The 16,413-nt window shown below is 47.7% G+C and overlaps 1 protein-coding gene across 2 annotated transcripts in view; it reads left to right on the forward strand.

The window, feature by feature from the left end:
• The window catches only part of NUP210 (nucleoporin 210), a 130,209-nt gene that overhangs the window by 88,213 nt on the left and 25,583 nt on the right, over nucleotides 1–16,413 (forward strand). For both annotated transcript variants that reach the window (XM_074334110.1, XM_019717558.2), the window contains exons 21-26: nucleotides 10,588–10,716; nucleotides 11,804–11,931; nucleotides 12,024–12,159; nucleotides 13,028–13,090; nucleotides 13,274–13,453; nucleotides 16,065–16,145. In XM_074334110.1, the coding sequence (XP_074190211.1) occupies nucleotides 10,588–10,716; nucleotides 11,804–11,931; nucleotides 12,024–12,159; nucleotides 13,028–13,090; nucleotides 13,274–13,453; nucleotides 16,065–16,145 (717 nt within the window). The remainder of the gene's footprint in view (nucleotides 1–10,587; nucleotides 10,717–11,803; nucleotides 11,932–12,023; nucleotides 12,160–13,027; nucleotides 13,091–13,273; nucleotides 13,454–16,064; nucleotides 16,146–16,413) is intronic.

The following is a 16,413-nucleotide window of genomic DNA, read 5'->3' on the forward strand; positions in this document are numbered from 1 at the left end:
ATTCTCTACAGGCACAAGAGCCCATAGAGGCCAAACCACATTTAAGTGGTCAACCCTCATGCAGCAAACACCCTGCGGTGGACAGAGCCAAGTCTCACAACTAGTAAGCCTAGGAGTTAACTCCACTTACTCACAAATGAAAATAAATTAAAGATCTTCTTTCACAGGACACTATACACAACACATGAGTCACCTTTGGAGCACACGCAGAGGAGAAGAACAAAGTACTGCAAGTCAAATATAAAGGACACATACTACATAAGATAACCCAGCAAGAACTAAGAACTCTAGGGGATCTACCTAATACATCAAAGCAAACACGGAGAGTCAGCCAGAATGGGGAAACAAAGAAACATGTCCCAAATAAAAGAACAGAAGAAACCTCCAGAAATGGAACCAAATGAAACAGAGGTAACCAACCTATCAGAGACAGAGTTCAGAACACTGATGAAAAGAATCTTTAAGGAGCTTAGAGACAACATAAAGAAGGATAGAGAAATCATAATGAACAACCAGTTAGAAATGAAGAACACAATTACTGAAATTAAGAACTCACCTGAAGGAATTAACAGCAGGTTAGATGAAGCAGAGGATCGAATCAGCGACTTAGAAGACAAGTTAGCAGAGATCATCCAAACAGAACAACAGAAAGAAAAAAAGAATAAAAAACAATGACGATGCTTTAAGAGACCTCTGGGATAACATCAAGTGCAACAACATGCTCATCATAGGAATACCAGAAGGTGAAGAGAGGAAGCAAGGGATTGAGAACATATTTGAAGTAATAATGTCTGAAAACTTCCCTAACCTGATGACGGAAACCAACATTCAAGCCCAGGAAGTGCAGAGAGTTCCAACCAGGATAAACCCAAACAGGTCCACACCAAGACATATTATAGTTAAAATGGCAAAGGTTAAAGACAAAGAGAGAATCCTAAAAGCAGCAAGAGAAAGACAGAGGATTACATACAAGGGAACTCCCATAAGACTATCAAATGACTTTTCTACAGAAACATTGAAGGCCAGGAGAGAGTGGCAGGAGATACTCAAAGTGATGGAAAACAAAGGCCTACAACCTAGATTGCTTTATCCAGCAAGGCTACCATTTAAAGTTGATGGAGAGATAAAGAGCTTCCCAGAAAAGAATAAGCTAAAGGAATTTATTACCACCAAGCCAACATTGCAAGAAATACTAAAAGGACTTCTGTAAATAGAAGAAAGATGAAAACAATCTAACTACAAATTTAAAAATGGCAATAACTATGTACCTATCAATAATCACTTTAAATGTAAACAAATAAAATGCTGCAATCAAGAGACATAGGGTGGCTGAGTGGATAAGAAAGCAAGACCCTTGTATATGCTGTATACAAGAGACTCACCTCAGATCAAAAGACACACAGAGGCTGAAAGTGAAGGGTTGGAGTAAGATATTTCATGCAAATGGAAACAAGAAAAAAGCTGGAGTTGCAATACTTATATTTGACAAAATAGACTTTAAAATGAAGAACATATTAAAAGACAAAGATGGGCACTATATAATAAGAAAAGGATCGATCCGACAAGAGGACATAACCCCAGTAAACATCTATGCACCCAACATAGGCGCACCTAAATATACAAAATAGATATTGACTGACATAAAGACAGAGGTCAACAGTAACACTATCATAGTAGGGGATTCAACACACCTCTGACAACAAGAGACAGGTCTTCCAGACAGAAAATCAATATGGAAACTACAGCCAAATGACACATTGGACCACTTGGATTTAATCGATATTTTCAGAGCTTTTCACCCCAATGCTGCAGAATACACGTTCTTCTCAAGCGCACAGGGAACATTTTCCAAGATAGACCATATGTGAGGCCACAAAACAAATCTTGATAAATTTAAGAAAATTGAAATCATACCAATTGTCTTCTCTGACCACAGTGCTATGAAATTAGAAATGAACTACAGGAAAAAAACTGGAAGACACACCAATTCATGGAGGCTGAATAACATGTTACTAAATAATGAATGGGTCAACCAGGAGATCAAGGAAGAAATCAAAAGATATCTCGAGACAAACAAAAATGAAAACATGACGACCCCAAATCTATGGGATGCCACGAAAGCAGTCCTAAGAGGGAAATTCATAGCATTGCAGGCCTACCTAAAGAAACAAGAAAAATCACTAATCAACAGTTTATCTTCACACTTAAGGGATCTGGAAAAAGAACAGCAAAATAAGCCCAAAGGGAGTACAAGGAAGGAGATAATAAAGATCAGAGCAGAAATAAATGAAATAGAAACCAGAAAAACAATACAAAAGATCAATGAATCCAAGAGTTGGTTCTTAGAGAAGATAAACAAAATCGACAAACCTTTAGCCAGACTCATTAAAAAAAAGAGAGAGAGGACCCAAATTAATAAAATCAGAAATGAAAGAGGAGAAGTGACAACAGACACTGCAGAAATATAAAAAAATTTTAAGAAACTACTATGAGCAACTATATGCCAACAAATTTGACAATCTGGAAGAAATGGACAATGTTCTAGAAGCATACAACCTTCCAAGGCTAACTCAAGAAGAAACAGAAAACCTGAAAAGACTGATTACCACCAGGGAAATTGAATCAGTAATCAACAATCTCCCAACAAACAAAAGCCCTGGACCAGATGGCCTTACAGGTGAATTTTACAAAACATTCGTAAAAGAATTATCACCTATTCTCCTCAAGGTCTTCCAAAAAATCCAGAAGGAGGGAAGACTCCCAAATACTTTTTACGAAGCCACTATCACCCTGATCCAAAAATCAGACAAAGACACCACAAAAAAAAGAAAACTATAGGCCGATATCGCTAATGAACATAGATGCAAAAATCCTCAACAAAATATTAGCGAACAGAATTCAGCAATACATTAAAAAGATCATACACCATGATCAAGTGGGATTCATCCCTGGTATGCAAGGGTGGTTCAACATCTGCAAATCAATTAATGTGATACACCACATTAACAAAATGAAAAATAAAAATCACATGATCATATCAATAGATGCAGAAAAAGCATTTGATAAAATCCAGCAGCCATTTATGATAAAAACCCTTAAGAAAGTGGGAATAGAGGGATCATATCTCAACATAATAAAGGCCATATATGATAAACCCACAGCTAACATCATAGTCAATGGGGAAAAGCTAAAACCATTCCTCTTAAGATCAGGAACAAGGCAAGGTTGCCCACTTTCTCCACTTCTATTCAACATAGTGCTGGAAGTTCTAGTCAGAGCAATCAGACAAGAAAAAGAAATAAAAGGCATCCAAATCGGTAAGGAGGAAGTAAAACTCATTATATGCAGATGTTATGATACTATATTTAGAGAACCCTAAAGACTCCACCAAGAAACTATTAGAGCTGATAGGTGAATTTAGTAAAGTAGCAGGATATAAAATTAATATTCAGAAATCAGTTGCATTTGTATATACCAATAATAAAACATCAGAAGGAAAAATTGAAAAGAACAATCCCATTTACCATTGCTCCAAAGACTATAAAATACCTGGGAATAAATTTAACCAAAGAAGTAAAAGATCTGTACTCAGAAAATTATAAGACACTGAAGAAAGAAATAAAAGAAGATACGAATAGATGGAAACACATACCATGTTCATGGATAGGAAGAATTAATATAGTTGAAATGTCCATACTGCCTAAGGCAATATACATATTCAACGCAATTCCTATCAAACTACCAACGACGTTTTCCACAGAAATAGAACATATAATCCTAAAATTTATGTGGGACCATAAAAAACCCCGAATAGCCATGGCAATCTTGAGAAATAAGAACAAAGTGGGAGGTGTCACGATACCTGACATCAAATTATACTACAAGGCTACAGTAATCAAAACAGCATGGTACTGGCATAAAAACAGACACATAGATCAATGGAACAGAATAGAGAGAACAGAAATAAATCCATGCCTATATGGCCATTTGATCTACGACAATGGAAGCAAGAATGTACGGTGGGGTAAAGACAGTCTATTCAATAAATGGTGCTGGGAGACCTGGACAGACACATGCAAAAAAATGAAGCTGGACCACCTCCTTACACCATATACAAAAATAAATTCAAAATGGCTTAAAGACTTAAATGTAAGATCTGAAAACATAAAAGTCCTAGAAGAAAATATAGGAAGAAACTTCACAGACATTACCTGGAGTAAGATTTTTACTGATATATCTCCTCGTGCAAGGGAAGTAGGAGAAAAAAATAAACGTGGGATTACATCAAACTAAAAAGTTTTTTCACAGCAAAGGAACCATCAATAAAACAAAAACGGACCCTACTGAATGGGAAAAGATATTTGCCAATGATATATCTGATAAGGGGTTAATATCACAAATTTATAAAAAACTCAAGTCAACTCCAAAAAACCAAACAAGCCAATTAAAAAATGGGCAGAGGACATGAAGAGACATTTTTCTAAAAAGGACATACAGATGGCAAACAGACATATGAAAAAATGCTCAAACTCACTAATCATTAGAGAAATGCAAATAAAAACCACAATGAGATACCACCTCACCCCAGTCAAAATGGCTATCATCAATAAATCAACAAACAACAAGTGCTGGCGAGTATGTGGAGAAAAGGGAACCCTTGTGCACTGTTGGTGGGATTGCAGATTGGTGCAGCCACTATGGAAAACAGTATAGAGGTATCTCAAAAATCTGAAAATGGAACTACCTTATGATCCAGCAATTCCACTCCTAGGTATCTATCTGGAGAAATCCAAAACTCTAATTCAAAAAACTTTATGCACTCCTATGTTTATTGCAGCACTATACACAATAGCCAAGCCATGGAAACAACCGAAATGCCCATCAGTAGATGACTGGATTAAGAAACTGTGGTACATTTATACAATGGAGTATTACGCAGCCATAAAGAAGAAAGAAATCTTACCATTTGCAACAACATGGATGGACCTAGAGAACATTATGTTAAGTGAAATAAGTCAGACAGAGAAAGACAAATACCATATGATCTCACTTGTATGTGGAATCTAAATAAAAGAATAAGTGAATGAACTAATCAGAAAGAGTTTTGGAGACATAGAGGAAAAAGTGAGGGTTGCTAGATGGGAGGCAGGGTGGGGATAAGGGGAAGGTGAGGGTATTAGAAAACAGTCGGTAACCACAAGATGGCCACGAGGTTCTGAAAATTAATTTGGGGAATGTAATCAACAATGTTGTAAAGATTTTGTAGGGTATCCGATGGACACTTGTCCCATTTGGGAGACCACCTCAGGGATGATGTAGATGCCTGATCACTGCACGGTACACCTGAGGCTGAAGCTGAATAATAATGAATGTCAACTACAAGTTTGTATGCATATGTATGTGTGTGTACATATATATATATATATATATATATATATATATATATATATATATATATATATATATGTATATATATGTATATATGTATATACATATATACATATATACATATATGTATGTACTTACAAGAAGTGGAGTACAGCATTAGGAATAGAGACAGTGGAAACGTAATGGCTGTGTGCGATGTCAGAGGGTTAGTGGATGGGGGGAGGGGGATTCACACAATGTGAGGGATATAAAAGATAAACGTCTAAGTATTACTTTGTCTTGTGCACCTGAAACTAATAAAAAAAAATGTTGTACTCTCATACAACAAACTTTTAATAAAAAAAAAATGTGCATAGTGCCAACCATACGTGGGAACACTTTCACTCACGCCTCACTTTTTGCATAAGCCCTGAGGTGAACCTGTGGCCCGAGAAAGGCCTTTCCTCTAGGAATGAGAGCTGCTAAGAGCCCGTGATGGACTAGGCTGCCTCTGTCAGCAGTGAGCGCCCTGTCTCTGGAGGCATTCAAGCAGAAGCTGGGGTACTTGTCTGCAAGACTCATGATGGGATTCCAGCATCAGAGTGAAATTTCCTCAGAAGACCTATGAAACCCTGTTCAATCCTACAGTGCTGCGGTTCTAGGATTACCCCGGGCTGTCCCTCTCAGCCACAGGTTCTAGGACTCTCTTAGTCAAGACAAGTATTGTTGTCCCTGTTTTACAGATGGTTCCAGTAGCTCTGTAGCTATTCTCTCTTCAGTTTGTGGACTGGCCTCTGCTTGTGTCTCGTCTCTTTCCTGCCTCTCATTGAGTGGGACAGAGTGCCCACTGCAGGCCTGATGCCCAGGGCCGTGTAGCCCTGTGGGAGTGCCAGGAGCACCCCATGTGCAGGCCCTACAAGGATTGCTTTTGCCCCAGAAGGTACCCTGGGGGCACCTTACCTGGGGTCTCTGCTACCCCGCATCCTGGGCCTGTGCAGAGACCATTGCAACTCCAGGTGCAAATAGGAGTCTGGTTTCCTTTGCCTCCTGTAACCTGCAGGGGCCTTCATGGCGTGCTGACAACCTGTGACAGCTACTCGTGGCTTCTCTCAAATGGTTGTTTCTGAAGGACATTTACACATTTCTGTGGCATTTTCCAGCTGTTAATTAGCAGCATTCTCATTTCCCTAATCACAGAGACAAGAAAGCCCACGACGGTCCTTCAATTAGCTCATAGAAAATGGTTTTTCCTTTCCCTATTGATACACATTTGGGATGCAAGAATGGCTGGTGGTGTGTTTTGGCTTTCGAGTGTCTGGAAGCGAGCTGTGGGGCTCTGGCCAGGGCTATTGTGAGGGCGATGACTCCACTCTGTGCTCCAAGGGCTGAGCAGGGCGGCTTCACCCTGCTCCCAGGGCCTCAGGACTCTGCAAGTGGCCTTCGTTTCATTTTTGGCTGGCTCACACAGCGGACTGATTATCTGATTTAAATTTAGGTTTTCTTTCGTGTCCACAATTCTCTACACGCCAAAGTAAGTGGGAGCAGAACCCGGGGGTTATAAAAGCAGGGGAGGATCCTGGTGTGTGCTGAGCACTTCACACCTTCATTAACGCAGCTATTCAGCAACTTCACTCAGCAAATCAGTGCCTGTCACCGAGGGCCACGGTGGGGGCGGGGCGCAGCTCTCAGAAGCTGAGGTGATTTGTCCCCATCTCCCCAGTCCTATGACACGGAGCCTGTCATGGCGACCCTGTCCATCAGGGGGCACATACTGGAGACAAGGTCAGAGGTTGGTTGTAGGTGGCAGCTGCAGGGCTTGGACTTGGGTGTGTCCTGCTTTTCCCCTGAGACAGAGGACAGAGGAGCCTGTCCCCAGCCATGGCCCTAAGGGGAGTTCAGAGCTGGCTGGGGTCCCTGAGTGAAGTTTCATCTAGCGTCCAAGCCAGGACCTTCTCAGGGCCTGTGATTTTCGTGTGGTCTTGGCTGTCCCCACTAGCCTTGAGGGCATCTCCTTGGGGGGACGGACCCCGACACTCTTGCATGGCCTGGCCCACCACATGACATTGATGGGCACGCTACAGGAAATAGGAGCTGCTGGCGCCAGTATATTCAGAAATATTTGTAGGGTCCTTACTCTTAGACAAATGGCACCTGTCAAGGGACAAGTCTGAGGCGAGATGGGGCTGAGGAAAGCAGGGAGCTGAGATGGTGCAGGCGGAGCCGTGGGGCCTGGTGGGCACTAGTAGATGGCACAGCTCCAGCCCGCTCACGAGCAGACTTGCCTCTGGCTCCACTTACAGAGTCTTACTGAGCAAATCATGCATTCATCATCTCTGAAGAGATGACAGGACTTTCCTCTCGGCTCAGTATTTGCTGAAGTTCTTAGCACTTAGAAATTAGAATTCATTCTGGGCGTGGATCTCCCCCACCTCCTCTCCTTCGCACACATTCTCCTGTATTTTGGTCAAGATGCAAGCAGGTATGCAACATCTGGAGAAGTAGGGTGGTGTGACAGACATGCACAATCTAGAGTTAGGGGTGGGGGCAGGTTCCCACTTTGCCACCAGCTGGCTGGCAAGTCCTCTCACTTCCCCAAGAGTAGTTTCTATGTCTCCATAGTTGCCCAGAGAGCTGTTCATGTGGGGCTGAAGTAAGCTGATGTGTGCAAGCAGACACCAAGGCCAGGCCACACAGCCTGTCCATGATGGCAGCTTGATACTGCCCTCCCTTTATGTCACCTGGAAGGTGGTTTGATGTCCAGCCTCTGGGAAATCAAGTGGAAGAGGAATAGATTTCCCCATCACCATTTTGTCTTTATTTAAAATGTAAAATGGTCCTCTTGAAGGAGAGAAAAAGAAAAAAAGCCTCTCGTGCAGTCCCCTGCGTGGGTCTGTCAACAGTCAGTACAATGTGTAATCTCTTCACACTGGGAAGGACACGCCAGCTTCTGACAGCAGTAACATTTTCAGGAAGGTCAGATTGAATCCTCGCATTATGTTCTCAAAGAAAGCTTTTGCTTCTGTCATTTTAAAATGAGTTTCCTCTGGGGAAAATGTAATCAGCCAGGGTGAAGTGTCCTCAGCACAACTGGAGGCCTGGTGCTCCCAGACCCCAACCCCCAGCCTGTGTTTAATGCCAGGGTGGCACGGGCATGTCTCAGATCATGTAGCTGTCATTTTAAAGGACAGATGTGGTTTCCACTCTGGGATCTTCATTAATCAACCTTAAGTCATTGCGTGGACTCACCCAGGCATGCGTCATCTGTGTGCCCTTGCTCAGTGATACTGGCAGAGTTTTCAGCTTAGCCAAGCTTGCTAATCCTCCATGCCCCCAACTAACTGTGGGCTTGGGCCTGTCTCAGCTCCGGCCTTTGCAGGCCAGCCCCACCCTTCCTGTGCATCAGTGCCATTATGGTTCCTGGAGACATGGGCTCTGAGAAGTGAGCAGTGTGGGACTCAGAGCTCAGGCACCTGTGCTGCCCCTTCAAGGCTGTGTTCTCAGCCTGTGTGAGCCTCGGTTTCCCCAATATGTACACTGAAGGGGTTGGACCAGAGTACGCCCTTTCCAAATAGATGAGGGTACATGGGATTTGCAGACATTTCCCCCCAGAATTTCCCAGTCTTAACTAAGCTAAGGAAAGCTAAGTAAAGGGGCTGAAGTACCAGGTTTCTTTGTTAACTGAATGACTCAGCTATGCCTCTGGGGCTTGAGCTGATCAAGACACATTTATCAGGGGAGAGTCTGTGCCAAATGTTCTGCTCAGTCCTGAGGTACCACTGGGGAGAAGACACCCGGGAGGGAAGGAGGGACAGACACAAACAATGGTCTATCTCAGGACTAAATGACAAGCAGTGTAACTGCACTAGAAGTGAGAAAACGTGGCCAGGGAACCTGACCTGTCTGGGCTCAGGGAAGACTTTCCTGAGGTCTTCCTGAGGAAGGATGCTTAAATGAGTGCCTGAATCGTGAGTGTGGCCAGCAGGTGGAGATGTAGGGAAGCGTCCCCGATTTTTATTTAAGGTGGGCTGTGCAGCTGGAAGGCAGGCAGGCAGAAGCCAGCTTTGAGGCACAGAGAAAACAGTGTGCCTGGAGTGGGATGGAGTGAGGGGCTGTGGTTTACGGTGAAATCAGAGCCACGGGCAGCCAGATGGTGCCAGAGTCTCAGAGGATGTGTTAAGGATTTGGACTCACTCCCTGGGCAGCCCTTGAAACACTTTAACCAGGATATGATATAATCATATCTGGTTGTCTCCTTAGGGTCAGAAACCTGATATTTTTTTCCCACAGGTTCTTGATACTGAAATTCTAGCATTTCAAACATTGATCCATTCAGTGTAGACATTACCCCCCAATGAATATAAGACCACAAACCTGGGTAACTGAGGCAGCAAAGCCAGAGCCAGACAGAGATAGGAAGCAGCCCTGTGGCACCTCCACTCGCTCTGGCCTTGCCCCTGCCGCTCAGCCTCTGCGACCACCCAGCTGAGACCCACAGCTCAGCAATATGACAGGTGGCTGCAAGTCTACAGCGGGAGGTACTGATTATGAGGTAGTCAGGGGAGAGATTCTTTTGAGGTGGGGTCCATGGAAGTAGTTACAGAAGGAGGCTTAGGAAGGGGTGTTGGCAATGAGAGACGGGAAAACAGTAGCTCAGGTGTTTTCATTCACTCAGAACATTTTGCAGGCTCTCTGCTTCAAACAGAGCTCAGGTAGAAATAGGAATGTAGAGATGAATGAGACAGAGAAGTCACACGTCAGACCGTGGCAGCCTCCACAGTCTGTTCCCAGGTTCCGTGATTCTGTGAGTTCAGGTTGAAACTTCTAGGTGAGAAGCAGCTGTCACATGCCCTACCAGCCCTGGACTTGCTGGGTACTTGTCTGTTATTGGGGCTGCAGGGACAGGCAGCCCCGACAGGAGGTAGAGAATCCTAGACCTGAATCCTCATTCTCTCACTTGCTTTGTGCCCCAGGGCTAGTTACTGCCCCATGTGAGCAGCTTCCATTTTCTTACCTGTAAAGTTGACAAGGCTGAAAGAGGTGCTTTCTGAGATCCGTCCCAGCACATTTTAAGCCCGTCCGCTGACTGGCAGTGGGGGCTCATGATGAAGGGTGGACAGGACATTTGGGGGAGGCTTTCCCTGGCCCACTCCTTCCGAGCTGCTGTCTCGTGGGCACAGGCCGGTGCTGCGAGCAGCTGTAACTGAGCTTCTGCCCCCACAGGTGCACCCTTTGCTCCCGGGCACGTCAACCATCATGGTCCATGACTTGTGCCTCACCTTCCCGGCCCCGGCAAAGGCTGACATTTACGTCTCGGACATTCAGGAGCTGTACGTCCGTGTGGTGGACAAGGTCAGTGGCTCCCTCTCTGCTGATTCACAGACGCTGGGAAAATGCTGCGGGTGTGGGAGACTCTTCCCATGCGCTTTGCTTTTTCTCCTGGTTTCTGTGTCCCTCAACGCGCCCCGAGTCGCTGCCAGCTTCTGGTGCTGCCCCTCGCCTCTGCCGCTCCACGCACACGGTGCAGAAGCACCTCTGAGACTGTGCTTCAACCCAGGTGACACCAGTCAAGGTTGGCTGTAAATCTCGCTTCGAGTTGTCCCCATATCAGCCCTGACTTGGGAACTCCTGGCCCCCAGCTGGTGGAGATTCCTAAGCAGCCAGGCACACACTTTGCTAAACATGAATTTTTCTCCCTGCCACGTATGTTCTGAATTCTAGGGGTTTTCAATGGCAAATGAATGAAACTCACTAATGACAAGTGCTTTTGCAGAATGAATACATAATACATTTAGGCTTTTCTTTAACGCAAATAGAAAATGTTTATTACTCCAAATACCTGAAGTAACTGCAGCTAGGCTTACAGAGGGGTGCTGTCATTTCCTAGTTTCCTGAGTGGAAAGAATGGTTAGTAATTAAAAAGGGAATGTTCGAGCAGCTTAGACTAGATAAAAAGCCAGCATTCTCTTACAGTCTCAAATATTCATTCCTCCTATAATCTCATTTCCACTGGTAATTTGCTGACCAGACTTATTTGTTCACTATGCATTTCTGACTCCCATTTCCTCCAGTACTTGTACGTATTACATGCTGCCAGGTGTGAGCTCTTCTGTCACTGGGTACTCACGGAACCCCTACTACATGCCTGCTGCTGTTCTAAGCGGTAGCTTATCTCTCCAACTAGATTGTTAGTTGTGTACGAGTGGGGGGTGTAATTTATTCATCTAAGTATCCCCAAGGCTCACTGTATTCAGTGAGTGCTTAATTGACTTTCACCTGTTGATTGGCTGATAGTCTGGAGGTCAACCCAGGTGACCTGTCCCTGATTCCCAAGTCTATGGGTTTGGGGTTGGTGACACTTTCTCTGGAAGGCACAGGGTGCCGCAGGTGGTAGAAGTGTTCGGTCAGAGACCCCTGCATGTCTGTTGCCATGATGCAGGTGGAGATTGGGAAGACGGTCAAGGCCCATGTCCGCGTGCTGGACTTCCACAAAAAGCCTTTCCCGGCCACATACTTCGCTTTCATGGACCTGAAGCTCCGAGCAGCCTCCCAGGTCGTCACATTGGTGTGAGTTTCCCAGGGTCAGAGCAGGGCACCTCGGGGACAGTGCTGCCAGGTCTGTCTGGGGGCAGAAGTCCCAGCCCTTCCTTCTGTTCCAGCTCCCTCAATGAGGCTCTTGACAACTACACTGCCACGTTCCGTGTCCATGGTGTGGCCATTGGGCAGACTAGTCTCACCGCAACTGTGACCGATAAAGCCGGGCAGAGAATCAACTCGGCCCCACAACAAATAGAGGTACAGCTGCTCCTCTTCCTGCAACATGGGATCACTCAGCCCTATTGCACGCACGGGTGCTGGGGAGGGTGTGACAGGGAGGGAGCTGCAGGGACAGTCCAGGAAGCCACTGACACCATGTTCAAAGCTGTGGCCTGCAGTGTCCTCGGATCACCAGTACAGGGACCTGGGGGACAGCCCCAGAGGACGGAAACCAGTCCTCACACACAGAGCAGCCCCTTGGCTGACTGCTGCATTTGCTCACCCTCAAATGTGCCTATGCCCCTGCCATGGGAGCCTGTGGGAGATGCAGGAGGGGGTGGGTCTCTGCCCTGCTGCACAGATGGGGGCATCCTCCTCCCTGCCTCCCCCGAGGGGCCCTGCTTTCCTCACTTGAAAAGTTTTGAGGGCATCGAAGTAGAGAACTTCTAAGGCAATTCGGCAGTAAAAATTTGGAGAAATTTGGTGAATGAGGCAGCCTTCCAAAGATGAGTGGGGAAATCTCAAAGGCAGTGGGTTGGAAACTTGTACACGCATCAGACCTTCCTGGAGAACTTGTTAAGACACGGATCGCAGGACCCACCTCTGGTCTGGAGTGGGCTGGACAATGTGCATTTCTGATGGTTCCCAGGTGATAGTGACAGCAGCAGGGCACACCCCCATCGCAGACTCTCAGGCCCAGGTGGGACGAGCTCCTGTGGGGGCCACGTAGGCCCCCAGGGTTGGCGCAGGCCCTCGGGCTCTCACTAGTGCTTCTTCACGCAGGAGTGATGTCCTTGCATCGTGTTTCCCTCTCCCTAAAAGTGTTAAGTGTGAATGACGCTCGCCAGCAGACGCTCAGAATGCAACGGTCCCCTTGTCCCCTTTCTCTCTCTGTCTCCATACGCAGGTCTTTCCCCCATTTAGGTTAATACCCAGGAAGGTGACGCTGATCATCGGGGCCACGATGCAGGTAGGCACCCAGGCCACATGCCTGACCCTCCCCCTGCCCTAGCTCTAGGCATGCCCACCCTCCGAGGGCATCAGGCCAGAGCAGGTGGAATGCTCGGGGTGCTGGCACCCTCGTCCTCTGAGGACTGAGCCCGGGCTGGCTGGTGGGAGGGGCTGACGGACACGGCCGTTTCTCCTGCTCCAGGTCACCTCCGAGGGCGGCCCCCAGCCACAGTCCAACATCCTCTTCTCCATCAGCAACAACAGTGTTGCCGTGGTGAATGGCGCGGGGCTAGTGCGGGGGCTCACCGTCGGCAACAGCACTGTGTCAGGGGTCGTGCAGGCTGTGGACGCTGAGACCGGCAAGCTCGTCATCGTGTCTCAGGTAATGAGCCTCAGCTCCGTCAGAGATGGGTGCTTTCTGACTGCACCCTGGACACTGGGCCCTCTAGTGCTGGTCCCCCTGGCAGCTGCTGGGGGGTCAGCTGTGAAGGGGAGGAAGCCCTGTTTACTGGTTTTGGACTCTGTTCTCGAGGACCACCCCTCTCTGAGGGTCTTACTTCTGCCCTCTGAGTCTACAGCCCCTGCTGTCACCCCCACCCGGGGCCAGACTTGCCAGCCTGGGGGCAACCAGACCCCCAAGGTGGCTCTTCTCCTGACTGAGTCTCCCCAGCTGCTCCTCTAGGGTCAGGTCTCCAAACCCCGGCCCTGGAACCATCCGGTGCATGGTGACGGTAGCAGTTGTGATAGCAGCCTCTGTACAGAGCGCCCTTCACTCACCCTGTTAGTCCTGTCAGCACCCTCGTGCATCCTGCTTCCATCCCATTTGCACATGAGGCGCCCAGGGCACCTGCTAATGGCCTGCGGCCACTGCCAGCCAGTCCTGGGGCCTGACCTGGGACTGCCAATGGCAGCGCTTCTGGGCCTTTTGTCATTTATTTCAAGGAGGAGGTGCTATTGGCTTAGATACACTTTGTGGGTTACAGTGAGTTTTCAGAGGCATGTGCCAGCCTGGCTGCTATGAGAGTGGATAGTTGGACACCAGTAGTATTTCAGGCCTGGATTTGTATTTCTGGGAGAAATAAAAAACCTGAATCATCCACTGATATCTTTTGCCCTCACTAGAGGTTAAGTTACCTCTCAAGCCTCTTCGCCAGAGTGGGGACATTTCTTCGTTGCTTTTCTGGGTCAACATGACTCGAAGGCCAAATTGGGGGGGTCCTCTCCCCAGGAGCGCCACCCTGCCCCGTGTGGGTGGGACCGCCTCCAAGCATCTGGAAGTTGGCGTCTCCAGGTCAGACAGTTTCCTTTCTTTCCAGGGAGTGTGCACCTCTGGGCCGCCGGAAGGCGACGGGAGGCTGTTCCCACCTCCTGAGCAGGGCTCAGGGCTCCTGGACACCCCCCCCCCCACACACACACACCTTGGCATGCGGTGACCTGTAGGAGTGTCTCGGGGGGGCTGCCGCATGGTCACGGCTGTGCTAGAATCTGGACTTAAAAGCATTATGTTTTGTGTAATGTGACTATGGGCAAGGACCTTTCCAGACCCGGCCATCACATTGCTCGTCCAGAACTGGGGCCTGGAAGGAACTCAGAGCATGGGCAGCTGGTGCGTCTGCTGCCCTGGAGAGGGGCATCTGAGGGGCCCTCCATCCTGCAGCGGACTTTGATCTGACCTTGCGTTCACTGATTTACTCCTTTCCCAGCAGTCTCGGTGTGTGTCCAAGTATCCCAGTTAAACTGCAAAGTCCTTTGCGTCATGGAGGTACACGCCTTGCTTCTGCCTACTGATATTCTAAGGACAGGAAAGCATTGAGGATGTAAGAGCCTGTCTGTGCGCAGGGCGTGGTTCAGATAGATGTCCTGGAGAGTGAAGTCAGGGACAGGGAGGTGCTGCCATTTTCCTTTTTCTAAAGAAAGTACTGTGGCCTCAGGAACTGGTGCATTTTTTCCTCCTGGGGGCCCAGGTGACTTAAATGGCAGCTGACTGGAAATTCAGCTAGAGGGGCACACAGCCATCTATTTCCCTTCTGGCCTCACTCTTTGTGGTCCGACCTTGCTGGGCCAGCCCTTTCCATGTCTCTCCCCTCTGGCGAGTTAAGGGTTGTGCCGGGAGAAGGCCCTGATGCCCCTTGGCAGATGGAGAGGCTGTGCCACCAGCTACATCTGAAAGGCATCTCCAGTGAGCACGGGTATGCGGGAAAACAGCCTGAGGCCCCCATGCCCACAAAGGGTAGTTGATTGTGGTCAGAAGCTTCCAAGAACCAGCACCCAAGGGGTGGGCCAAGACTGGCAGCAGCAGACCACAGTGAGAAGGACAAAGGGAAGGAAGGGAATGAATGCTTATTGAACACCTACTATGTGCTGGACGTTAGCCCAGATTGCAAGACACAAGAAATGGGCTCAGTGTGGGCACACATGAAAAGGGCTTAAGGGTTTTATTAACTTATATTCAGCATGAATCAGCAGTACTATGAAGAAGCCAATAAAGTTAGTCTTTGGCCAGGTTAATAGGAGTACAGAGTTCAGAATGAAGGAGGGTATAAGGTCTGCTCTAATCACATTCTGCCTGGCTCCTTCATTTGTCCATGTGCTCTGCTCGGAGAGATCAACAGTCTGGATTTGGGGTTGGAGGGTCTGGAGACCTGTCCTGTGAGGGCTTCCCAGCCTAGAAAAGAACAGTCCCTGGTCACTGCCCCCTAGTCTGCAGTGCTGACCTAGAGCACCTCGATCAGACAGGTCTGTAGGCTCAGAGGGCCACGCTGGCACCCCCATGGAGCTGGAGAGGCAGTGGCCACATCTGTGTGAGGCAAACCACCCACAGAGCCAGGCCACCTTGGGAAGAGAAACACTGAGCTAGACATGCTGTGGGTGCCTTGTGATGGAGCTGGGCTCAGTGGAGCCTCCATCCTCAGAGGGGTCCCTTCCTGAAACACTTTACTAGCACATGCCCCCACCCCCACCCCAGCCAGCCTGAGTCCCAGCCCTTTTCCTAGGATCTCGTGGAAGTGGAGGTGCTGCTTCTGCAGGCAGTGAGGATCCGTGCGCCCATCACCCGCATGAGGACAGGGACCCAGGTGAGGCGGGGCCCTCTCCAGCCCTCCTGCCTGTGCTGTTGGCACTTGGTGTGGGGCTCCAAGTTCTGGGGCAGGATGAGCTTAGGGAGCTAGGACACTGTTCTTCTGCCAGCGCACTTCTCCATTTCTCCTTTATCTGCTGAACCCCTTTATCTAAGGGTCTAGCTCCACACGCCACAGGGAGCCTTCCCCACCTTTATTTCTGCTCCAGACACACAGGCACTCCCTGCCCCTCTCACAGCACAGAGCTCCTCTACACCAAGCATTC

Source organism: Rhinolophus sinicus, linkage group LG01, assembly GCF_036562045.2.
Source record: "Rhinolophus sinicus isolate RSC01 linkage group LG01, ASM3656204v1, whole genome shotgun sequence".
Taxonomy (NCBI): Eukaryota; Metazoa; Chordata; class Mammalia; order Chiroptera; family Rhinolophidae; genus Rhinolophus; species Rhinolophus sinicus.